The sequence below is a fragment of the Panthera onca genome, chromosome B3, assembly GCF_046562875.1.
Source record: "Panthera onca isolate mPanOnc1 chromosome B3, mPanOnc1 haplotype 2, whole genome shotgun sequence".
Taxonomy (NCBI): Eukaryota; Metazoa; Chordata; class Mammalia; order Carnivora; family Felidae; genus Panthera; species Panthera onca.
In genome coordinates, this window is record NC_138344.1 from 6,401,885 (window position 1) to 6,428,797 (window position 26,913).

The 26,913-nt window shown below is 39.0% G+C and overlaps 1 protein-coding gene across 5 annotated transcripts in view; it reads right to left on the reverse strand.

Annotated features, from left to right (window-relative positions):
- The window catches only part of FANCI (FA complementation group I), a 102,430-nt gene that overhangs the window by 23,960 nt on the left and 51,557 nt on the right, over positions 1-26,913 (reverse strand). For all 5 annotated transcript variants that reach the window (XM_060617674.3, XM_060617675.3, XM_060617673.3 and 2 more), the window contains exons 13-18: positions 21,214-21,394; positions 19,499-19,586; positions 7,469-7,599; positions 6,924-6,994; positions 5,293-5,407; positions 3,718-3,840 (exon numbers count right to left, since the gene is read on the reverse strand). In XM_060617674.3, coding sequence (XP_060473657.2) covers positions 3,718-3,840; positions 5,293-5,407; positions 6,924-6,994; positions 7,469-7,599; positions 19,499-19,586; positions 21,214-21,394 — 709 coding nt within the window. The remainder of the gene's footprint in view (positions 1-3,717; positions 3,841-5,292; positions 5,408-6,923; positions 6,995-7,468; positions 7,600-19,498; positions 19,587-21,213; positions 21,395-26,913) is intronic.

The window sequence follows — 26,913 nt, forward strand, 5'->3', positions numbered from 1 at the left end:
CCTACATTAACAGCCTTCCCTTTTAGGACATTATTTCCACTTACTTTCCAGAGCTTCAAAAATGTCTCCTGGCCCTGAGCACTCTAAAGTAAATGACTGTGTGATATTTCTTCCCATCCAGTATTTCCCAGTCATAGTTAAAAACTACTTAAGTTAAAATCTTGGGCGGGGTGGGGGGCCTAGGTGGCTCAGTTAAGCATCTGACTCTTGATTTCAGCCAGGTCATAATCTCACAGTTCGTGGGATTAGGCCCTGCATGGGGCTCTGCCCTGACACTGTGGAGCCTGCCTGGGATTCTATCTCTGCCCCTCCCTTCATGTGTGCTATCTCCCAAAATAAATAAATAACTTAAAAAAAAAAATTAAATCCTGGGGAGAACTTTCTTTTTGGAACTGGGAAAAAGACTGTATGGTTCATTTGTGAGAAAAAGTAAATGAGAGTTGACCCCCTAAACATTTTTTTATTTAAAAAAAAAAAATTTTTTTTTTTAACGTTTATTTACTTTTGAGACAGAGAGAGACAGAGCATGAACAGGGAAGGGTCAGAGAGAGAGAGGGAGACACAGAATCCGAAACAGGCTCCAGGCTCTGAGCTGTCTGCACAAAGCCCGACGCGGGGCTTGAACTCACGAACTGCGAGATCATGACCTGAGCCGAAGTCGGACGCTTAACCGACTGAGCCACCCAGGTGCCCCAACATTTTTCTTTTTTAAAGAGAAGACACAAAGGAAAATTAGCGTTAACAAATATTAAATTTTTAAATAATCCAGTGAAGAAATGGGCAAAAGACATGAACAGACACTTCTCCAGAGATGACATCCAGATGGCCAACTGACACATGAAAAAATGCTCCACATCACTCATCATCAGGGAAATACAAATCAAAACCACAGTGAGATAGCACCTCACACCTGTCAGAATGGCTCACATTAACAACTCAGGCAACAACAGATGTTGGCGAGGATGTGGAGAAAGAGGATCTCTTTTGCATTGTTGGTGGGAATGCAAGATACAAGCTGGTGCAGCCACTCTGGAAAACAGTATGGAGGTTCCTCAAAAATCTAAAAATGGAACTACCCTACGACCTAGCAATTTCACTACTAGGTATTATCCAAGGGATACAAGTGTGCAGTTTCAAAGGGACACATGCACCCCCATGTTTATGGCAGCACTATCAACAAAAGCCAAAGTATGGAAAGAACCCAAATGTCCATCGATGGATGAATGGATAAAGAAGATGTGGTATATATATACAATAGAGTATTACTCAGAATCAAAAAGAATGAAATCTTGCCATTTGCAACTATGTGGATGGAACTGGAGGGTATTATGCTAAGTGAAATTAGTCAGAGAAAGACAAAAATCATACGACTTCACTCATGTGAGGACTTGAAGAGACAAAACAGATGAACATAAGGGAAGGGAAACAAAATTAATATAAAAACAGGGAGGAGGACAAAACATAAGAGACTCATAAATATGGAGAACAAACAGAGGGTTACTGGAGGGGGTTTGGGAGGGGGAATGGGCTAAATGGGTCAGGGGCACTGAGGAATCTACTCCTGAAATCACTGTTGCACTACATGCTAACTAATTTGGATGTAAAATAAATAAATACATACATACATATATACATAAAGTATCATCATCAGCATCATCAAAGAAACGGTCATCTGCCCTACACCCTGCAACAAGTATGACCAGTGTTGATACCAACACATAAAGAGTTTTTACAAATCGATGATGTGACGTCTTTAATGAACAAATGAACACCAATATCCTAATAGATCAGTCCATGATCTGTATCAAGTTAAGTTTTAAAATTTGGAGCTACATTCAGTGCAGATTCTTTTTTGCATGTGGAGGACTGCAGAGAAGAGTTAACACAGTAGATCTGAGACTGTCATCCTTAGTAAAGCCTGCTTGCAAGATTGCCCCTTGATGGGTGGCTGGGAATCTGGCTGGTAAACAGTCCCCTACACCGATAAAAAGTTTTCCCTAAATGATAGAAATTTACTGTGTATAAACTGTACAATGTGGTTTATGCTGAATATTTTTATTTTCTTCTGGAAGTTTGGAATTTGGATATGTGCTAATAAGCACAAGTGCCTATGTAAACCAGCACCCCGTAAAAACCTTGGGTACCACATCTCTAATAAGCTTCCTTTACTGAGGAATTGTTATCTACTGATGTGTTGACACAACTCATTTGCTGAAGGAATTAAGTGCATACTGTGCAATCCCAGCTGGAGAGGATTCTTAGATGCTTGCACCTGGTTTCTTCCTGACTCTACCCTACGTATCCCTTGTTTCTGCTGATTTTGCTTTGTATCCCTTAACTAGAATATAGTTAGCCATGAGAATTAATATATGCAGAGTTTAAAAGTCCTCCCAGAGAAATCTTTAAACATGGTGGTTTTGGGGACCCCCCCTTCCAATACAATAAACAATTGTTCCAGTACAGCTTGTTGACAAGATCATCCTTTTTCTACTAAATTACCTTGGGATATTGGTCAAAAATCCACTGAGCAACTTCATACTTTTTCAATTGTCTTGATCCTTCTAGGTCCTTTACATTTTATTTTTTTTAATGTTTCTTTGTTTTTGAGAGGGGAGGGAGGAGGAGGGAGAAAGGGGGGGAGGGGGGAGGGGGGAGGGAGAGAAGAATCCCAAGGACGCTCCAAGCCTGATGCAGGGCTTGAATTCCTGAACTGTGAGATCATGACCTGAGCCAAAACCAAGAGTTAGACACCCAACTGACAGACACCCAGGCACCACTAGGTCCTTTACATTTTAGAATCAACTTCATTTCTGTCCAAAAAATCCTGGGATTTCAGTTGGGACTGCACTGAATCTACAGACTTTTTTGAGACTAAAATTACTAAAAATACTGTGCTGAGCATTTCAATCTATAAACATGGCACATCCTTCATTTACCTTTTCTTCTTTAATTTCCCAACAATATTTTGAGGTGTTCAGTGCACGTATCTTGTACATTCTTTGTTAAACCTATCCTTAAGTGTTTTATTTTTATCTACCATAAATTTTTTTTGATTTCCAATTGTTCACTGCTAGTATAAAATTGGTTTTTGTATCCCACCTTACTAAACTCACTTTTTTGTAGATTCTTTGCTGTCTACATACAGTGCAAATCAAGACAGCCACATTTCATCCTTTCAAATCTGTATGCCTTTATTTCTTTTTCTCGTCGTATTGGATAGAACCCTCACTATAATGCTGAACAAGTATCTTTGTTCTTGATTATAGGGAAAAACATTTAGTCTTTCACCATTTATTTCAGACGCAAGTTTCAGATTCCTTTTATCAGGTGCGGACTTTTTTTTTTTTTTTAAATGTTGATTTGAGAGTGTATGTGTGCACATGTGTACGTGAGCAAGGGAGGGGCGGACAAAGAATTCCAAGCAGGCTGTGCACTGTCAGCACAGAGCCCGACGTGGGGCTCAACCTCAAGAATGGTGAGATCATGACCTGAGCCAAAATCAAGAGTTGGATGCCCAACCAAATGAGCCACCCAGGTGCACTTCAAATATTCTTTATGATTCCTCACCTTAAACAACCTTTTGGCTAGCCATCATAAAACTACCAATCCTAACTGCATCAAGGAAGAGTGAACTGTACTTTTACAATCAGAAAAAACTTAGTAAAATAAAAAGGACTGTTAGTTGGGGGTTGCTATATTTCTTCCATTCTGATTTACCTCATAAAGTATGAGTCGAACATCAGCCTGCTGGCCTAAGCATCTCCTCAAACTATCCATGATCTCAAGGCAAAAAGTTTCATTGGCAACAGAATTGTAACGGCTGTGAACATCCACATGGACCTGAAAGGAAGAGAGGCCAGTTCTTGTATATTTTACCAAATTAATTTTCACAAAGAAGGTAAAACGAGCCTGTGTTCTTGGTCAAAGAAACTTAAATTTAGCTTTCCCCATATGCAAAAATCATCAGTAGGATGTGCTAAGTGTCACTCTTATTCTGGTTTGGAGTAAGAATTTTCAAGCATTTCAACAAAATTAACTCTTCTCTATCCCTTAAGGTCTTTCTTGGCAATGTCAGGTGCTTAGGATGGCACACAGATGACTTCACCACTAGAATCCAGTAGTCTTAATATACTTGATTATACTTAAAAGGTCTAAATGCTTCCTGAAATATTTTCAGGAGCTAGCACAATCTAGCTCTTTTTGCTTCCACAAAATCCTCAGAGTTTTATAGGTAGGTAATGTTTAGTTTAGAAATGGACAAGACAAAGAATTACAGCCCTTGTTTTAAATAATAAATCCAGTAACTATAGACCAAGACTCCTAACCCTTACTACAGGCATCTCAGTGAGGTAGTTAATACTGACAGATCAAATCCTAGCTCTACCCTTCACTGCTTACATCACCTTGGGCCAGTCATTTAACCTTCCTCAGCCTTAGTCTTCTTATTAAGATGTGGATGATTTTAACAATACACTAATGACACCCAGTGTTCCTAATATTTAATCTTTGCCATATGTCATGAACAAAAGTTTTTCGGAATCACACTAGAGCAACAAAGGATTCCTAATAAGATTGTTTCATTAATTTGCTATTTACAAATCACACAGTACATAATTTAAATTAAAAAAAAAAAATTTTATTGCTCCAAAGTCTGAATTACCAAAATACTGTAAAAAGTCTTATTTTCTCAGATTACCAGGCTGTGCAAAGTAAATTAACTATTAAAAATGGGGATAATAATAACATCTAGACTCAGAGGATTACCAGGAAGATGAAATGACATAATAAATATAAAACACTTAGCACACCACCTAGCAGGACAAACCACAAATGCAAGTCACATTGCTAATTCAAAATTTTCTAGTAGTCAAATTCAAAAAGTAAAAAGATGCTGGTGAAATTAACTTTAACATTTAACCAAATATATCAAAACTATTTCAACATGTAATCGAAATTAAAAGTAACAAGCTATTTTCCCTTACCTCACACTAAATCTTCAAAATGCAGCATGCATTTTACACATACAGCGTGACTCAATTTGGCCAGACACACTTCAACCGAGCATGCAGTTCAACAACCACACTGAGGCTAGTAGCTACCGTGGTGGAGAGCACTGTCTAGCACACAGCAAACCCATCATTTTAAGTAAGTGTTAGCTGTTATCACTGCCATCATCATCAGACTCTGTTACAGGGTCATTTGTACAACCAGAGCAGGAGAGAGAAAGAACAGCGTACACATCACCAACTTCTGCACGAATGCACATGACAACCCAGCGTTAACAGTCCTTACCTGGCTGGCACCGATGGACTGACTGCACTGGGAGGAGGACAAGCTGCCCAAAACCTTAAAGTTCTTCAGAAGCAGCAAAAACCCAGCAACCGCAGCTTTTCGGGCATCAAGCTGGCTAGCTCAGGAACAGACAGAGAAATAGTTAACCAACAATATTAGCTTCACAGGAATAGGCTTCTGGGTCAGAAAAAGCCAGTTACCTCTGTACAGAAAAGGAATATGAATAAGTAATGAAGCACAGAGCAAAATAAAATAAATTTATATACTCAAAATAAAACATCAGCTGTTCACAGCAGTTAGCAGTAGAGGACCTCAGCTGATTTCTCACTATCTAGTTAACCTCATGACACGATCTATACTTTCTTCTATGTGGGGAACAAGAGTACTGAGAAGCTATACAAGGGCCAATAACTCAAATATCAAGTACTAAGTAGGATAGAAACGGCAGATTGTCTGAAGGACCACTTCCCTTCTTCGTAGAGGAGTATAGTGCTTGGCGCCTTATAAACCCTCCATCCAGAAAAATGATACATTCATCTCACTGAGGCTCAATGATCAATTCATGGGGGAGATGTTATGACATACAAACCTTGGCCTAGCAGACATACCTCTGGGTAAGGAATAACAAAAAACTGTCAACTCTAGAAGAGGGATAATAGTATATACTTGCTGGTTGTTCCTCTGTATATCCACAAACACATTATAATAGAGTCAATGTGACATCAACTGAGCATCTTAGGGGTGCCTGGGTGACTCAGTTGGTTAAGTGTCCGACTTGGGCTCAGGTCATGATCTCACAGTTCATGAGTTCGAGCCCCACGTTAGGATTCTGTGTTGACAGCTCAGAGCCCGGAGCCTGGAGTCTGCTTTGGATTCTGTGTCTCCCTCTCTCTCTCTGCCCCTCCTCCACTTGTACAGTCTCTCAAAAATAAGTAACCGTTAAAAAAAAAAAAAAAAAAATTGAGCATCATATATTTAAAGTACCAAATGTTTTCCACCTATTACTGGTCCCATAATACTTTTTGGGAGGTAGTAATATCATCTTTAGCTCCCCTAATACTTTTTGGGAGGTAGTATTATCATCTTTAGTTTATACACTAAGAAATAAAGGAAAAGAGATCAGGAGGCATTGACTAAGCCAAAAAATACCTGAGACCGCTTAACAATTTAGTCTACAATCACTAGACCGTAACTCAATATTCACTAGAGTGAGTTTCTTGAATATTTTCCTAATGAAGATGTTTTCCTTTCTAGAACTCTTGCCAGCTGGCGCTGCAACCTTGTCCTGAAGATTATTCTAGGGGTGTACAGCAGAGTACCTGAGATCAGAAGCTCATATTCTAGCTCCACGAACCTCTGTTTGACTTGTGGCAAGTCACTTATCTTCTCTAGGCCTGAGTTTCCTATCTGTATGGAGAAGACTGTGATAATTCTAACTTTACAGGTTACTCGGAAGACTGGATGAGATAAAGAACCCTGCACGTAGCACAAGGCTGTGCCTGATGAAAGCTGTTCTCTTGGGTTAGACATCTGCAGGACCACCGTGAACAGGCTGTACAAGGAGACGGCAGAGAAGATGGTGAGTAACCTTAGAAGGCACTACTTCCCAGGGTCTCACGGATTTTCAATACCTGGCAAACATGGCTTTCCGAAGGACAAGTATCAGGGAGTCCCTCACTGACATGCTGACCTTGAGAAGGGGCTGAAAGACAAAGAAGAAGCAGGTAGAAAAACCCCCAAGTTTATTAGCCTTTGCTCATTTCTACCCAAAACTGTCACTATTTGGCTCATATAAGGAAATTTGGTTCTGTTTTTACATACATGTTTCAATGCTTATTATACTTAGTAATATGGACAACAGCATACTTTGAAATACTAAATTTAAACTAATTGTGAAATGCCTTTAAACCTATCGTCATCAAATTTCTAAGAGCTTTACAATTATCTCACTAACTTGACAACGAGTCACGGGAGACACAAGTGTGCCAGGAAGAAGGGGGTACGCTTAGAAACAGAGTCTCGCTCGGTGCTCATGCACTTTTAATACAGTTTTATGCTTCAAAATCAAGGAATACAGGATTTCTCAGACATTGATATTTATGAAGAATCACATCAGACTTCCATTAGGCAGTTCAACCTCAGTTTTGCCAAATTCCTTAGGAGTCTGAAGACTTACCTGCACTGCCTTCAGCAGCCCTTGTACAGTTTGAAGCGGCAGAAAGGATAAATAGTCAAAAGTTTCTGTGACTTTAGCAGAACAACTTTGAAGAACTAAGGGTGCGTACATGATGATATTTGAAAGCAAATCTGAAAAACAGAATCTATAGTGAGTTGTCTCAAAAACTAAAGATATTTCAAATAAATGAAAATTAAATATGGGAAAATAAATGATAAAAGGTTTTTTGTGTCTTTTGTCAAGTATACTGCAATAGCAATTTCTACTGATCCTATATACTTTTTCTATGGTCAGTGTAACTAGGATATACTTCTGAAACTTTCTTCTGTGATAATATTAAGATTATAAAAATTTATCTAAAAGAAGGGAAGAAATCTGTTACACTGTCAAGACAAGTAGCATACAGTATCTTCGTATTTCTAAGCTGAAGTCAGTATCTGTGAACTTTTATTTTATTTTTATTTTTTTATGTTTATTTGTTTTTGAGACAGAGACAAACAGAGCATGAACAGGGGAGGGTCAGAGAGAGAGGGAGACACAGAATCCGAAGCAGGCTCCAGGCTCTGAGCGGTCAGCACGGAGCCCGACATGGGGCTCGAACTCACGAACCATGAGATCATGACCTGAGCCGCAGCCGGACACTCAACCGACTGAGCCACCCAGGCGTCCCTTAAGTTTAGTTTTGAGCAAGAGAGAGAGGGAGAGAACAAGCATGAGTGGTAGAGGGGCAGAGAGGAGTGGGGGGAGAGAGAATCCCAAGCAGTCTTCGCACTGTCAGCACAGAGCCCGATGCAGGGCTTGAACTCACAAACTGTGAGATCATGACCTGAGATGAAATCAAAAGTCAGACGCTTAACTGAGTGAGCCACCCAGGAACCCAGCTACGAACACTTATTAGTACAAGTATAGTATCGTCCTATAAGGAATATACAAAACCACACAAACATGATCTCTCTTCAAGAATTTTAATTAGGAGTCATAGAAAAACATATTTTGAAAGCATGAAAGAGATAAATAATGGGTCAACATCAAATATCTAATAATCGCAAACATATTTTATTGCCTAGCAAATATTAGAGAGGCTAAAGAGGAGTTCAAAGGAAGAAGAGATTATTATGAGTTGGTGTGCTTTAGAAGAGTGAAGAGAAGTATTTAAGCTGGGTTCTGAAAGAAGGCTGACATTTAGATGCACCAAGAACCAGAAAGGGCTACTAGATGTAAAGGGAAAAGTATGAGGAAAAAGAAGTATAGGGCATATTCAGAAAACGGGTTGGAAAATCCTGTGAAGCGGGGGTGAAGAATTCATAAAAATAAATAAGTGAAGTTAATGCTGAAAAGGCAGGATGGATCAAATTGTCAAGGACTTGAAGGGCCAGGATAAAGAGCTGATAATTTATACAGAAGGTACTGGTGATTTCTGAGTGATAGAGTGGTATTTTAGTAACACCATGTGGTGGCATATGCAGGCTGACTTGCTGCAGAGAGGAGAGAGCAGGGAAATCAGAACCTATGGCAAAAGCCTAAATGCAAGGATGTAAGGCTGCAAACTAGGCAACAGGTGGGAAGGAAGGGCACAAAAATGAAGACAAAAGTAACAGAAAAAATGAGAGAACTTAGGTACTAAGTTTGAGCTAATGAAAAGGAATTCCAACTTCTGGAATTTGGAGAGTCAAGCTTCAAATAATAGAAATATGAACAACTGAAAGGGGACTTTGTTGGAAGGAAACTGTATTGCATTTGAAATAAAAGGAAAAAGAAAAACCTAAATGGAAATATCCAGCAGGAATGGGGGCACTGAACCAAGGAATGAAGACAGTCTTGACATAAAGATTTAGGAGCCATGTCCACCGAAGCCCACAAAAATAAATGAAGTCATGCAAAGAGGTATGACATGTACAAGGAAAAGAATGTGTAAAAAGAGGAGCAGACTTCTGCTTCCTACCATCGTGGAGAAACAGTGACTAGATTTATCCTCCCACTTTAAACAACAGTAACAAAAAGGGCCAAATTATATTAATAATTTTCAGACACTAGACAAGCAGTGCAGGCCCATGGTCCCCCAGAGAAGGGAAATAAATGGGGTATGCCTTAGAACTGCTCCATCTTACCGCCTAGAGAGTTCCTAGGCAGCAGCACAGAGAGGGGAAACTCCGAGCCCAGTGGTCTTCTCAATTTAAAGAGATGGAGGTGGGAATTCAAAAAGCCAAGGCAGCAAGAACTCACAGGGCAGAGTTCTAGAAAGGAAAGAGCTACACGGGAAGAGGGCCCTGGAGATGTGCGAGAAGCCCCCTGTGTATGTCAGTTGTGTTCTGGTAGGTGCATGATTGTGAGGAAGCTACTAGAAGCCAAGGGAAGACCCAGCAGCAAGAAGCAGGCAGATCTATTCTCAGAGGTCACAAAAGACAAATAATAGTTCACATTCACAACAACCACAGTGGAGACACCTCATAATATACAAGGTTCTATACTTAGGCATTTGTGAAACCTAACTAGCCTGAGATTAAAGGCTACCTGGTCTTGCTTAACACAACATAATCATCCAAATGATTAAATGTTTTCCAAAAGATTTAAAGCTCAAAATTATTTGAAAGAAAAAAAAAAATCCATGAAATTAACAATGTAAAAATTCATAGTGTCTACTATCCAATCAAAAATTACAAAGCATGCAGGGTCTCCTGGGTGGCTCAGTCAGTTAAGCAGCCAACTTCAATTCAGGTGGTGATCTCACAGTTTGCGAGTTCTAGCCCCACGTTGGGCTCTGTGCTGACAGTTCAGAGCCTGGAGCCTGCTTTGGATTCTGTGTCTCCCTCTCCCTCTGCCCCTCCCCTACTCACATTCTGTCTCTCTCAAAAATGAATGTTAAAAAAAAATATTTAAAAAAAATTACAAAGCATGCAAGAGGTGGGAAAATTATGACCCACGATGAGGAAGAAATAAATCAATAAAAACAAAACAGAAATGCTACAAATGATAGGATTAGTAAATAAGGATATTAAAAAAACTAAAATAAATATAATTTATATGTTCAAAAAAGGTAAGGGAAGCATGTTAAGGAGAGCAAAAGTATGAAAAAAGATACAAATCAGATGTCTAAAGATGAAAAATTAGATTGCTGCACAAGATCTGGGAACTTTAAGTTATAGCAATATCAACTGTCTAAAAACAGTAAAAAAGACTAAAAAAGAATCTGTAAGCTATATAGGCAATGTAAAGCAGCCTATTACATATGTAACGCAGTATAGGGGTGGGAGGAGTGTGTGCTGGTAGGAGGGAGATGACAGAAAAGTTTTTGAAGAAATCGTATCTTGGGGTACCTGGGTGGCTCAGTAGGTTGAGCATCCAACTCCTGATCTCAGCTCTGGTCATGATCTCACAATTCGTGACATCAAGCTCCACCTCGGGCTCTGTGCTGACAGCAAGGAGCTCGCTTGGGATTCTCTCTCTCCATCTCTCTCTACCTCTCCCCCACTTATGTTCTCTCTCTCTCAAAATAAACAAACATTTAAAAAAAGAGAGAGAGTATCTCAAAATGTTCCAAACTTGATGAAAACCACAAACCTACAGATTCAAGGAGCTTGACAAACTCCAACCAGAAACATGGAGAAAACTACACTAAAGCACATAAATTGCTTAAAACCGCTGATAAAGAAAAATATATATATTATATAGAAAGGAACAAAGATATGAATGAAAGCTAACTAATTAGAAATGATGAAAGCCAAAAAGAACAGTAAAGTAACATCTTTAAAGTACTAAAAGAAAAAAACAAAACCCTGTCAATTTGGAATTCTATACCCAGTAAAAATATATTTCAAAAAACTAACACTAAATTAAAGACTTTTTATGACACACGAAAAGAATTCAACAACAGCAGATCAGTAGTATAGAAAAAAAATTTTTTCTGAAGAATTTGGCAAATATTTTTTTCTATTTCCAGTCTTTTGAGGCAGACACAGGTTTACATAGAATGAAGTTGATTCTAAGAGCACACAAAAACTGAACACAAAGAATAAGACTAAATCCAGCAATCCAGAGTGATAGGAGTGTAAGACACTGAGCAGGTGCAATGGACAGAAGACTGACTGTTCAAGGTGGCTACCAACAGTCAAAGACTAAAGTCCCCACCCTGTAGGAGTACAAAGCTTAGTGTCTGAACAGTGGAGTCTATATTTGCTCCTTGAATTCTAAGCAGTATATGAAAGTTAAAGGCAGTTGGACAGAAAATAATACTGGATAGAAATCTAGACACAAAGGGAAAAAGCACCAGAAATGGTAAACACATGTGTAAAAGACATTTCTTATTTTAAAAAATTCTTGGGGCACCTGGGTGGCTCAGTCAGTTAAGCATCCAGCCCTTGATTTGGGCTCGGGTCATGATCTCATGGTTGGTGGGTTCAAGCCTTGCATCAGCACAGAGCTCTCATGGGTTTCTGTCTTCCTCTCCCTCTGCCCCTCCCCTACTTGTGCACATGCACACTCTCTCAAAAGTAAATATTTTTAAAACATACAATAAAAAATTCTTGAAAGACACAATTGACTGTTTAAAGCAAACGTAACAATGTAGATATAATTCAATAAACAGAGAAGTAAAATGTATGAGAATAGCACAAAAGTCACAAGGGCAGAAGTTAGAAATGGAAGTTATTTGTTGAGGTAGAATACTTGAAGGTAAACTATAGTAAGTTAAAGTATCATAAACCCTAAAGCAACCCCCCCCCCAAAAAAAATTTAAAAAAGAGGTAGAGCTAATCAAATTGAGCAAGACAAAATGGAATTTAACAAAATTTTAAAAAAGCAATCTAAGGGCACTTGGGTGGCTCAGTTAAGCATCTGACTCTTGATTTCAGCTCAGGTCATGATCTCACAGTTCATGAGATTGAGGCCTGCACTGGGCTCCACGCTGACAGCACAGAGACTGCTTGGGATTCTCTCTCTCTTGCTTCTCGCATACCCTCTCTCTCTCAAAATAAACAAACAAACATGAAAAAAAAAAAATCCAAAAGAAGGCACAACAGCAGAAAAAAAAGAACAGATGGATAAAACAGAAACTAGCCAGATGATAATTACATTACATGTAAATGGAATGCCCTGATTTAAAGTTCATGATTATCAAATAGGATTTAAAAAGTAAAACACCTTTGTATGTGGTCTATAAGAAACCCTTGCCAACTATAAAGACATAAGTAAGTTAAAACTAAAAAGATGAAAAAAATATACAATGTTGCCACAGATCAAAAGAAAACCAGAGAAGTTGTATTAATACCAAAGTCGACTTCAGGGGGCACCTGGGTAGCTCAGTCAGTTAAGCATCCAACGTCAGCTCAGATCATGATCTCACGTTTCGTGAGTTTGAGCCCCTCGTCGGGCTCTGTGCTTCCCTCTCTCTCTGCCCCTCCCCAGCTCACACTCTGTTTTTCAAAAATAAACAAACATTAAAAAATAAATTCAGGGGCGCCTGGGTGGCGCAGTCGGTTAAGCGTCCGGCTTCAGCCAGGTCACGATCTCGCGGTCCGTGAGTTCGAGCCCCGCGTCAGGCTCTGGGCTGATGGCTCGGAGCCTGGAGCCTGTTTCCGATTCTGTGTCTCCCTCTCTCTCTGCCCCTCCCCCGTTCATGCTGTGTCTCTCTCTGTCCCAAAAATAAATTAAAAAAAAAAAAATAAAAATAAAAAAAATAAATAAATAAATAAATAAATTCAAAGTAGACTTCAAAGCAAATATTCCCAGGAACAAAAAAGGTCATTTCATAATGATTAATGGGTCAGTTAGCTAAGAGGACATAACAATCCTAAACGAGTATGCCCCTAATAATAAAGTTTTAAAATACATATAGCAAGAACTGATAGAACTAAAAGAAACTGACACATTTATAATTACAAAGATTCAACACTCATCTTAATAGTTAACAGAATAATTAGAAGAAAATATGTAAGAATACAAAAGACTTGAATCATCTGACTTAACTGAGTTATGGAAAACTCCACCTAACAACAGAATACGTTTTTTTCTTTTCTTTTTTTTTTAACATTTATTTATTTTTGAGACAGAGAGAGAGAGAGCATGAACAGGGGAGGGTCAGAGAAAGAGGGGAACACAGAATCCAAAACAGGCTCCAGGCTCTGAGCTGTCAGCACAGAGCCCAACGCAGGGCTCGAACCCACGGACCGCGAGATCATGACCTGAGCCGAAGTCGGATGCTTAACTGACTGAGCCACCCAGGCACCCCAATGTTTTCTTTTCAATAGCACACAGAACATTTATCAAACTGAACCATATTCTGAGAATAAAACAAGCCTAAGTCTCAATAAACTTTTAAAAACTCATGTCATAGGGGTACCTGGCTACCTCAGTTGGAAGAGCATGCTTTTTTTTTTTTTTGACAGAGAGGATGCAAGTGAGTGAAGGGCAGAGAGAGAGAGAGAGAGAGAGAGAGAGTGAGTGAGTGTGTGTGTTAGAGAGGGAGGAAGGGAGGGAGGGAGGGAATATCCCAGGAGGGGCAGAGGGAGAGAGAGAAGTGAGGCTCACCCAAAGTGGGTCTTGTACTCACCATATGTGGGATTTGAACTCATGAGCCATGAGATCATTACCTAAGCTGAGTCAGACATTCACCAACTGAGCCACCCAAGCACACCCCCGCCTTTTTTTTTTTTTTTTTTATGTTTATTTTTTGGGAGAAAAAGTATACAATTCTTGATCTTGGGGTTGTGAATTGAGCCCCACATTGGGGGTAGAGATTGCTTTAATTAATATTTAAAAATTCATGTCATAGATAGTATTATAACCACAAATTAGAAATCAACAACAGAAAAATATCTGGAAAACCTCCAAATATTTGAAAGCTGAACAACAGATTTTTTTTTTTTTTTTTTAACGTTTATTTATTTTTGGGACAGAGAGAGACAGAGCATGAACGGGGGAGGGGCAGAGAGAGAGGGAGACACAGAATCAGAAGCAGGCTCCAGGCTCTGAGCCATCAGCCCAGAGCCTGACACAGGGCTCGAACTCACGGACCGTGAGATCGTGACCTGAGCCGAAGTCGGATGCTTAACCGACTGAGCCACCCAGGCACCCCTGAACAACATACTTCTAAATAACCCATAGGTTAAAGAAAATAATAATAACTCATAGGTTAAAGAACAAATCACAAGGGAAATTGAAAAGTATTTGTAACTGAAGAAAATTAAAAACAAAATGTATGGGATATAGCTAAAGCAATATTTAGATGGAAATTTAGTTTAAAGCTCGTATTAAAAACGTTTCAAATTACTGACCTAAGCTGTTTCTTTTTTTTTTAAGAGAGAGAGGAAAAAGACTGTGAGCGGGGGAGAGGGGCAGAAGGAGAGAGAGAGCAAGAGGGAAGAGAATCTTAAGCAGGCTCTACACTCACCGTGGAGCCCGATGCGGGGCTCAATCCTGGGATCCCTAACCAAAATCCAGAGTCGGATGCTCAACCAACTAAGGCACCCAGGTGCCCCAGTGACCTAACCTTCTAGCCAAAAAAAACCGCAGATTAAACCCAAAGCAGTAAAAAGGAGACAAAAAAGAGCAGAAATAAATGAAACTAAAAACAAAAAACAGAGAAATTCAGTGAAACTAAAAGCTGTTTTTTTGAGATCAATAAAATTTTGGGGTGCCTGGGTGGCTCAGTAGGTTAAGTATCCGGCTTTGGCTCAGGTCATGATCTCACGGTTCGTGAGTTCAAGCCCCGCATCGAGCTCTGGGCTGACAGCTCAGAGCCTGGAGCCTGCTTCAGATTCTGTGTCTCCCTCTCGCTCTGCCCCTCCCCTGCTCGTGCTCTGTCTCTCAAAGATAAATAAACATTAAAAAAAAATTTTTTTTTTTAATAATAAGACTGATGAATCTCTTGCTTCAGTGATAAGAAAAAAGACAATGCACATCACAGCTATCACGAATAAGAAAGGGGACATCAATATAGAACCTAGAGTCATGAAAAGGATATTCTCAACAACTTCATGGCAATAAACTTGGTAACTCAGGTGAAATGGCCAAATTCCTTGAAAAACATAAACTACAAATGTTTGCCCAGAAGACTGAGATAACCCGAACAGCCCTGTTTTATTAAAGAAATTGCAGTTAAAACCTTTCACACAAACGAAAGGAAACTTGGAGCACCAGGAAGAAAAAGCAATGTAAACCTCCAGGTAAATGTAATAGGCCACAAGTTGACACTCTTTCTGTAAAGGGCCAGACAGTAACCATTTTAGGTTTTATAAGCCATGGTTTAAATGACAACTGTTCAACTCTGCTGGTATAGTGTAAAAGCAAGATAGACAACATGTAAATGACTGAGTGTGGCTATATTCCAGTAATACTCTATGTACTCTGAATACTAACTTTTTCAGAGGACATATTGTTCTTTTGATTTTTTCAACCACTTACAAGAGCAAAATGAACCCAAAGCAAGCAAAAGCTAAGAAATAAGAAGCAGATATCAGTGAAATTGGAAACAAACAATGGAGAGAATTCACACCAGAAGCTCATTCTTTGAAAGATTAGTAAAACTGACAAGCCCCTAAGTTCAACCAGTGAAGGAAAAAAGATGAAAATATATCAGGAATGTCTTGATTTGCAGGTGACATGATTTCTATTTAGAATATTCTAAGGAATTGCCAAAAAGCAATTAGAATAAGGTTTAACAAGGTTGCAAGATACAATATCAATATAAAAAGGCAACTATTTCTACACGCTAGCAATCAATCACAAATAGACATTTTTAAAAATATCATGTACAACAGCAATAAAAATATGAAATACTTAGGGATAAATCTGACAAAAGATATGCAAGATTCACACTGAAATCTAGAGAGCACTGCTAGAAGAAATTAAAGACCTAAATACATGGAGAGCTATACTATGTTCAGGGGTTAGAAGATTCAGTATTGTTAAGATGATGTCTCCTAAATTGATCCATTATTTAAGGCAATCTCAATCAAAACCTGAACAAGTTCTTTATAAAAATTGACAAACTAATTCTAAAACTTATTTGGAAATGCGAAGGACTTATAGTAGCTGAGACTATTTTGAAAAAGAGCAAAGTTGAAGGATTTACACTATTTGATTTTAAAACTTATTACAAAGGTACAGCAATCAAGACAATAACAGATCACTGGAACAGAAGATTCCTAAAATAGACCCACATGTATATGGCTAGTTGATTTCAACAAAGATAGCATGCTAATTTAATGAAAAAAATAATCTTTTATTTTTTAAAAAATTTATTTAGAGACAGCACGAGAGCAAGAGCACAAACAGGAGAGGGGCAGAGAGAGAGAGGGAGACAGAGAATATCCCAAGCAGGCTCTGCACTGTCAGCGGAGTTCACGAACTTCAAGATCATGACCTGAGCCAAAACCAAGAGTCAGATGCTTAACAAACTGAGTCACCCAGGTGCTCTAGAAAAGATAATCTTTTTTTAAAAATGTGCTGGATCAGGGGCGCCTGGGTGGCTCAGTCAGTTAATGTTTGACTACAGCTCAGTTCATGATCTCATGGTTTGTGAGTTCAAGCCCCACATCAGGCTCCAGGCCGTGGAGACTGCTTCGGATTCTGTGTCTCCCCCCCCCTCTGCCCCTCCCCTGCTCGCTCTCTCTCAGAAAATGAAAAAACACTAAAAAATTTTTTAAAAAAATGTGCTGGATCAAATGGATAGCCAAAGGGGGGGGTGGGATGGGGAATGAACTCACACCATATAGGATTTAACAAAAATGGATCACAGATTAAAGTGTAAAAAGCTAAAACTATACAGCTTCTAGTAGATCATATAGGAAAAATCATAGTGAATCTTAGTGATCTTGGGTTTGGCAAAGATTCTTTAATACATGACACAAAAAGCAGGAATTATAAAAAGAAACTGATAAATTGATAATTGATAAAACTCTTCAAACAACACTGTTAAAAAAAATTAAGTAAAACCACAGACTAGGAGAAAGTATTTGCAAAACACGAATCGGACAAAGGACTTATATTCAGATTACATGAAGACTTTTACAACTCAGTAATAAGGCAGCAAACAACTCAATTTTAAAAATCAGACAAAAGATTCGAACATACAAAAAAGGCACATGTTCAGTATCACCGGGCTCTGGGGAAATACACATGAAAACCATAATGAGATACTATCAAGCACCTATCAATGACTAAAAAAAACTAACCATACCAAGTGTTGGTCACAATGTGAGCAACCAGCAACACTCCTGGCAGGAATGTAAAATGGTACAACCACTTTGGAAAACAGTCTGGCAGTTTCTTAAACTATTAAACATAGATCTCCCATATGATGCACCCATTCCACTACCAGGTTATCTTCCCAAGAAAAACAAAAGCATATTTCCTCAAAAAGACTTACAATGAATGCTCACAGCCGCTTTATTTGTAACAGACCCAAACTGGGAAAAACCTATATAACCTGTCCACAGGTGAGCGAATAAACAAATTGAGGTTATATTCACACCAGGTAGTACTACTAACAATAAAAAGGGACCAACTACTGATACATGCAACAAATATGGAAAACTCTCACAAGAATTATGCTCAATGAAAGAAGCCAGGCAAAAAAAGGAGTGCATACAGAAGGATTCCATTTACATAAGACTCAAAAATGGCATTCAATTTATAGACAGAAAGCAGACTAGACTGGAGACAGGAGGTGGGGAGGAAGAGTGGGATGGAGGAAAGAATTACAAAGGGACACCAGGAAACTTCTGTGGGTGATCACTGTGTTGTTTCACAGGTGTACACGTCATAAGTCATCAAACTGTATACCTTAAGTATGCACAGATTATGGTACTTCAATTATACTTCAATAAAGCTGTAAAGAAAGAAAAAGAGTAGAACAGTGTCAAGTACTGAACTTTGCAGAATCTTGACCCTTCAGGGTAGACGAAAAGGAATCACGAAAGGAGGAAGAGAAGAACTGATCACATGCAGGATAAGAAGCAAACTATTAGTTATCAGAGAACCTATCTAAGAAAAGTTTCAGGGAGTTGTAATGATAGAGAAATGAGTTGTACTGATAGAGAAATTAGGAAAGTCGGTGGCTAAGAAAAGACCAGTAGATTTGGGATTAGAAGATATGTATTAGGTTAGTGTCCAGCTCTGGATTTTGGCTCAGGTCATGATCCCAGGGTGGTGGAGCAAGCCTGGCACTGGGCTCCGTGCTGAGCATGGAGCTTGTTTGAAATTCTCTCTCTCCCTCCACCTCTGTTCCTCTCTCCCACTCTAAAATTAAAACAAACAAACAAAATACAAAGAGAGGAGTACTGAAGCCAGAATGTCAAGGGTTAGCAGAATGGGAGGTCAATGAGTTGCAGCAGGACAGCAATCATTGGAGAAGTAGTAAAACAAAAGGCAGAGTTAACGTAAGACAAGTTTCACTCATTAGTTATATGCTCCTTTCCTTCTTTTTGGAAAAAAAAAAAAAAAGTTTATTTTTGAGGCAGAGAGCATGAATGGGGGAGGGGCAGAGAGAGAAGGAGACAGAGGATCCAAAGAGGGCTCTGCACTGACAGCAGCGAGCCCGATGTGGGACCTGAACTCATGAACCAGGAGATCATGACCTGAGCTGAAGTCGGACACTCAACCGATTGAGCCACCCAGGTGCCCCAGTGCTTTTCCTTCTTTTTTTTTTTTTTTAACGTTTATTTATTTTTGAGACAGAGAGAGACAGAGCATGAACGGGGGAGGGTCAGAGAGAGGGAGACACAGAATCTGAAACAGGCTCCAGGCTCTGAGCTGTCAGCACAGAGCCCGACGCGGGGCTCAAACTTACGGACCGTGAGATCATGACCCGAGCCGAAGTCGGCCGCTTAACCGACTGAGCCACCCAGGCGCCCCTCCTTTTCCTTCTTGATAATCACAACATAGAAGGATTTATGTCTCACTCGCATCATAATCAAAGATACTGCATTGAACTAGTGTAGCTTTAAAAACTTTTTTTTTCCAGGACCAAAACAGTATTGACATTTACATGAATATATTCCCTAGAACTTTATCCACCTTCTCACAGCTCAATACCTAAGAAATGACTGATGGGAGAGGATGCTCTGGTCACAACCCTGTTGAAGACTTGCTCGAGAATTTCTTGTCTGATCATCTCATGGATCTAAAAAGAACAGGCAATAAAATATTCCATGGTGACCTCCAGCTTACAGTTGTATCAATTCATGTTAGGCAGTATGAAAAACAGTCTGGATAGAAGTGTAACATGACTTTATTTCAAAACTGTTTATTTATGAGAGAGAGAGACAGAGAGACGGAGCATGACTGGGGGAGGGGCAGAGAGAGGAGGAGACAGAACCCAAAGCAGGCTCGAGGCTGTGAGCTGCCAGCACAGAGCCTGACAAGGGACTCGAACTCATGAACTGTTGATACCATGACCTGAACCGAAGTCGGACGCTTAACCGACTGAGCCACCCAGGCACCCCATGACTGTTTATTTCAAAGACAGATACACTGTCAATCATCTGGAAAGATAGGATCACTCAATTCTAGCCTCACTCTGTGCTCAGGTGACTCATTAGCAGGGCAAACTACCATGTTAATTAACCTAAAAGAGAGCTCACATGAAAGTATTGCCCCGTGTTTGGTTCAGCATCAAACAGAACTAATTCTACTTAGGTATCCATTACATGCTAATACCCATATTTCTGACAGTATGCATGACTTATTTTAAAATTTAAAAGCCCATGAAAATTTCTGGAAATCTCAAAAATCTTCACCAAACCCTTCCTCGGTTTCTGGAAGGACAGTAGTCACCTTAAAAAAGAACTGTTTTCAATTTTCATTCAAATTCTTACATGAACTTGATTACTTCCAGGGACAGACTAATTTCTTTCAGACATCAAACTAACAACAGATTATTAGTAAATTATATTTTCTATAGATGCCTTGACAAAGCCAACATCTGTGTAAAACCAAAGGGAACCTCACTAGCTTTAAAAACCATTAATTTAAAAACAATATTGGGGTGTACGGGTAGCTCAGCTGGTTAAGCATCCAACTTTTGATTTCGGCTCAGGTCATGATCTCACAGTTTGTGAGTTCGAGACCTGCACTGGGCTCTATGCTGACAGTGTGGAGCCTGCTTGGGATTCTCTCTCTTCCTCTCCCCGTCTCCCGCTCCTGTGTGCTCACACTGTCTCTCTCTCTCTCTCTCAAATAAACTTTAAAAAAACATAAAAACAAAAAAATATTAAAATCTTTTATTCTTTTAATCAGATTACTATTAAGAAGGGTCATTTATATCATCTAACACACAACTCTCAAGGACTACTGTATGCATTCACTTCATTATTCTGGATCAGAACCCTAGATTTACATTTAAATTAGCCCCCAAATAACATTTCCAACAGACACTTTTGGCGTGTAGCTACATCAATTCAATGTCAAGAAGATGATGTAGAGCAATCATTAGCAAAGTTGTTTAGCCTCATAATCTAGCTTTTGTTTTAGCTGAAAGGAAATGAATTTTTAAAAGCTGTTTCAGAAATTAAGATTGAGATGATCATTGTCATATGGTAATGAATTAAAAAATAGAACTATCCTGAGTTCTTCAAAAACAGTGAACCAAAAAACATGATTCTTCAAGGTGGATGTTCTACAGTGACCTAAAAGATTTCTTGTATAAGAGCATCCAAAGAAGCTCCCAAACAGAAAATGATACAGGCAAACGCCATGCCCCATTTATAATTTCACAGAATTAGGAAATGGCTGCCAAACTAGGGTCTCACCTTAAAAGTTTCCAACAGGATATCAGCTCCCAGTTTACAAGCATGCTGGGTTGGTTTTTTAGAAAGACATGAGCTGGCTTCAATAGCTTTTCCATCAAGAATCTTCTTTGGCCCATATGAATCCATTAAAATGAAGCCAAGTTCTACCAGGCCCTGAGTAACATGATCCCAACTATGAACACTGCAAGAAAACAAAGCTTAGTTAAAAAAAAAAAAACAAAAAAAAAAACTTAGGAAGATACTTTACCTTTATATTCATTGTCATGTTTACACATTTCCTAAACTTGACCTGAATCATCAACACTATTCACATGAACCTTTTCTTCTCATGCATCCTTATGTCAGAATTCTGAATTCCTGGATGTACAGTGTTTCCACTAACAGAACACTGGGAAAATCCAAAAACTACAGAATATTCAAAAACATACAGACAAAACTGGAATATCTCAGTGTACTGACCATTATACGTTTCCATTCAAGATTTCGTAACTGGAAGTTAATTGTTGCTTCTTCTACTTCTCCTATGACACTAACAACACTTTAAAAAAATTTTTTTTAATGTTTATTTATTTTTGAGAGAGACTGAGCATGAGCAGAGGAGGCGCAGAAAGAGAGAGGGAGACACAGAATCCAAGGCAGGCTCCAGGCTCCAAGCTGTCAGCACAGAGTCCAGTGTGGGGCTCGAACCCAAGAACCATGAGATCATGACCGAGCTAATGTCAGAAGCTAACCAACTGAGCCACCCAGGCACTCCAACACTAACAACACTTATATTCTATACATGCTTATAAATTTTCTCTATAGTAGAGACCATCTTGTAGTCCTATTTTTACTCATACAGCCTGGCATAAAACTTGCATTTAGAAGGCACACAGTAAATATTTATAGCAGGGATATTTGCGTTCATATTTATACATTCATATATTTATATCATATTCATCTTATAGTATGAATCAATGCATGATCTGATTTCAAAAGCATGAGCTAAAACTACAAATAACCTTTTGCATAGCAACAGAATCCTTGGTCATTTTATACCATTTAATGTTACCCACTCTAGTGGAAACGATATGCTTATAGTAACATTTCTATCATTATATCTACCTGCTAAACAGCTGCAAATTATAATACAGCATTAAAGAATAAAGAAGACAGTCGTGAACAGATTCTCATAACATTTTGACAGACTTTAATAATATTCACTCTGGAGATCTGGGATCAAGATAATGGACTGAGCACATGCTCCAGGCTTCTCACCCCAAGTACCTACAAATGATAGAGAAGATACACACACCTGTGTGCATGTGCCTAAATACAGTGCATATATACAACCCATAACAATGTGGAAAAACAAGAGGCATTTTTGACGGACTAGAAATTATAAAGAATCCTTAAAAAAAAATAAAATAAAATAAAGAATCCTTAAAAAGTCAAAGAAATGTAAGGGTGCCTGGACGCCTCAGTTGGTTAAGCATCCAACTCTTGATCTCAACTCAGGTCTTAATCTCAGGGTGGTGACATCAAGTCCCATGTTGGGCTCCCCTCTGGGCAGGGAGCCTATTTAAAAAAAGAAAAGTGAAAAGTAATCTAACACGAGAACGAAAGATGAAGCCACTGACCACACAGTGCAAAATGAAGGGGTGGCTCCAAAAGCAGATACCAAGGGCAGATATGCCAGGCACTGGCAGGAACTCTGGGGCAACTTCTGTGACGACTGGCTGGAATCCCCCCACACGATCAGCTGGGTACAAAGCATCCTTCCCTGTACCTTCTTCCCCAACAGCTCACCATACGCTCCCAGTTTATGCCAAGAAGTGAGCAACACTGAGCCTGTTGAGAGGTGGGATCTCTGAGTGGAGGAGCTTTGGCCTAAGAGGCAGAGCAGCACTGAGAGTACGGCAACATGCTGCAGAATCAGGGAGGCTAAGTCCTGGCACCCCCTACCTCTATCCTTACATCAGAGGTAAGTTGTATTAAACAAACATGGCATTCTCAGACAAATCAGGGAACTCCAAAAGTAATAATGAGACGACCAATAATCACCACATGTAAGAAAAAAATACCACCTTGAAAGAAAAGTATCAAACTCAATGAAGAGAACTAACAACTGAGGTAAAAGGAACCAACAGAAGGAGATTTTAAAAGTCTAAAAAATATCCTTAATAAGAGTATTACAGCATGAAACAAAAAAACACTTATGAAAAATGAACCAATTGTCAATTTTAGAAATGAAAAACATGACTGCTGGAGTGTAAAATTCAGCAGTTAAACCTAAGAGTAAAATAAACAGAGCTGAAGAACAAATTAATGAAATAAGAGAACTAAGGGATTTTTGTAGAATTTCACATAAAAAGATAAAAATATGAAAAACTTCAAAGAAAAATTAAGAGACATGGCACACAGGGGCGCCTGGGTGGCACAGTCGGTTAAGCGTCCGACTTCAGCCAGGTCACGATCTCGCGGTCTGTGAGTTTGAGCCCCGCGTCAGGCTCTGGGCTGATGGCTCAGAGCCTGGAGCCTGTTTCCGATTCTGTGTCTCCCTCTCTCTCTGCCCCTCCCCCGTTCATGCTCTGTCTCTCTCTGTCCCAAAAATAAATAAAAAACGTTGAAAAAAAATTAAAAAAAAAAAAAGAGACATGGCACACAGATCAAGAAATCCTACAGCTGGGGTGCCTGGGTGGCTCAGTTGTTTAAGTGTCTGACTTTGGCTCAGGTCATGATCTCACGGTTCATGTGTTCAAGCCCTGTGTCCAGCTCTGAGCTGACAGCTCAGAGACTGGAGCCTGCTTTGGATTCTGTGTCTCCCTCTCTCTCTGCCCCTTCCCTGCTTGTGCTCTCTTTCTTAAAAATACATTTAAAAAAAAAAAAAAATTCCTATAGCTAATAGAAGAGAATGGAGATAAAGGGAGGGATCAATCAAAGAAAATAAGAAAAACAGAGTTTAAGAAAGACATGAATCCTTATAAGTGAAAGGGCATACCAAGTATCAAGCAGGAATGAATTTATTTACTTAATTTTTTTAATGTTTATGAGAGAAAGACAGAGCATGAGTGGGAACGGGGCAGAGAGAGAGGGAGACACAGAATCCAAAACAGTCTCCAGGCTCTGAGCTGTCAGCACAGAGCCCGATGTGGGGCCCGAACCCACAAATCGTGAGATCATGACCTGAGCTGAAGTCAAATACTCCACCGACTGAGCCACCCAGGCACCCCAAGCAGGAATGAATTTAAAAAGGAACTTATATAAATTGTGTTAAATTTCAGAATACCAAAAATAGAAATGAAGTCTTAAAAATTCCCATCAAGAAAATAACAGATTATCTACAATAGTACAAAGAATCAGATAATCATCAAACTTTCATTAGTAATTCTAGATGCAAAAAGACAACGAAAAATGATTGTAAACTTAGAAGTCAAACTATTGTTCAGATGCAAGGGCAAATTGAAGACATTTTCAGATATGACAAGACTCAGATTACTATCCTTTATCTTTTTAAAAATTTATTTATTTATTTATTGAGAAAGAGGAGGAGAGCAGAGAGAGAGGGAGACAGAATCCTAAGCAGGGTCAGTGCAGAGCCCGATGCACAGCCCGAACTCAAGCACCATGAGCCTGTCACTTAACTGACTGAGCCACTCAGGTGCCCTAAAAGTTTACAAACCGTATCAGAAAGGATTAATTCAAAAATTATATACTTATGGCATATTTCCAAGAGAAAAATATGAGACTCAAAAGAGAGGGAAACAAAGAAACCAGTCAAATTTACTATGATGCCTAAATAAGTGCTTATTAATAATAATCTTGGGGCGCCTGGGTGGCTCAGTCGGTTAAGCGGCCGACTTCGGCTCAGGTCATGATCTCGCGGTCCGTGGGTTCGAGCCCCACGTTGGGCTCTGTGCTGACAACTCAGAGCCTGGAGCCTGTTTCGGATTCTGTGTCTCCCTCTCTCTGACCCTCCCCTGTTCATGCTCTGTCTCTCCCTGTCTCAAAAATAAATAAAACGTTAAAAAAAAAAAAATTAAAAAAAAAAAAATCTTAACAAGAAGGAAGTGGAGAAACAATGTGTGCATTGAGGTTCTCATCTCGGAGAAAGCAGATTACCGTCCATTTGCTACAAAATATCTGTGACATAAAAGATTTCATACATGATTGTTAAACAGGGGAGTAAATATAATCTGGAAGTTGTACTGGTTCATATGTGATTTTTTTCCTAGTACACTAACGTTTTGCACCTTTAAGTATCTGCAAGTAAACACAAAATATATCAACAGAGCTGAACACAGCAAACCATGGAGGAATACAGGACTGTTCATGATGCCCCTTACCCTGTTTTCTTCCTCTTGGCTTAGGCCACTGCAAATTGGTATCTGTGAAGTGTTTATTGTATGGTTCTTCCCAGTATTTGTGCATCTGGTTCTGGTATCCAGAATTTAGCCTCGATACTCCCCTTACTGTGCCTTTCCAGGTTACTGCAACTTGTTTAAGTGAAAATCCCATATTTACTGTAGCAGAACTTTTAAGTTAAGAATATATTGGGGAAAAAAGGAATTTATCAAATGTCATTCTTTTCTATGGCTGAGTAATATTCTTGTGTGTGTGTGTGTGTGTGTATCACATCTTTTTTGTCCATTCATCTATCATTGGACACGAGTTGCTTTCATATCTTGGCTACAGAGAAGTAGATAAAGAGAATTAAGAGGAACTTCAAGTTGTAAGTCACAGAGATGAAAAGAACAGCATAGGGAATAATCAAAATATTTTAATAATGCTGTATGATAATAGAAGATGAATATATTTATCACGGTGAGCACTGAGCAACGTACAGAATTGTCAAATCAGTGTAACACTGCGTGTTGATTATACTTCAAAAAAGAAAAGAATACATTGGATTTTTTAACTAGACTTACGCTGATCATTTTACAATACATACAAACATTGAATCATTATGTTATACATCTGAAATATAATGTTATCTGTCAATTATATCTCAATTAAAAAAAATCAGTGCTCTAATTAGAATGTCATTTTATTTTTTTTATTTTTTATTTTTTTGAATGTCAAATACATTTTAAGTCTAGTCGCCTTATTTTCCCCACAGGTACTATCATTTTTAAAGTGTTAATTTTTAAAAAGAGGTTTTTTTAGGAATACACTGTTATAACAGATATGCCAAAAATCAACACTAACCAAATACAATAGCACCAAAATGTGCTAAGTGGAGTCCAGAAATTTAATCCTATACCATATAAAATTATTTACAGGTTAATTAACTGACTGGAGCAAGTATGTGTAAATAACCAGCTGGTTATTCTAAGGAGTCTAGTAATATTCTCCAAATGCCTCCTCACTCAGGTTTGGTCCTACCTGGTGGTAACTGCCCACTCCACCCTAACTATAGATGGAGAGGCTTCCAGGTCCTATGGCTGGGACTCCCAGGAGGGCAGCTTTCCAGGAATTTCCTGGCTAGCTAATATGCCTGTTATCTTTAGCCCAACTTGAAGAGACTGGGTTGGGAAAATATAGGAGATACAACCATAAACCTCAGGAAAAAAGAAGAATAACCAGAAACAGAGAAGATAAAGAAGCTTTAAAGTTTATCAATGGGTAAACCACCCAGAAACAATGGATTCTAGCCTGAAATTTGCCTTATGTGCCAACCTCATGAAAATTCAATCTAAATCAGAATTCCCAGATGTGGAA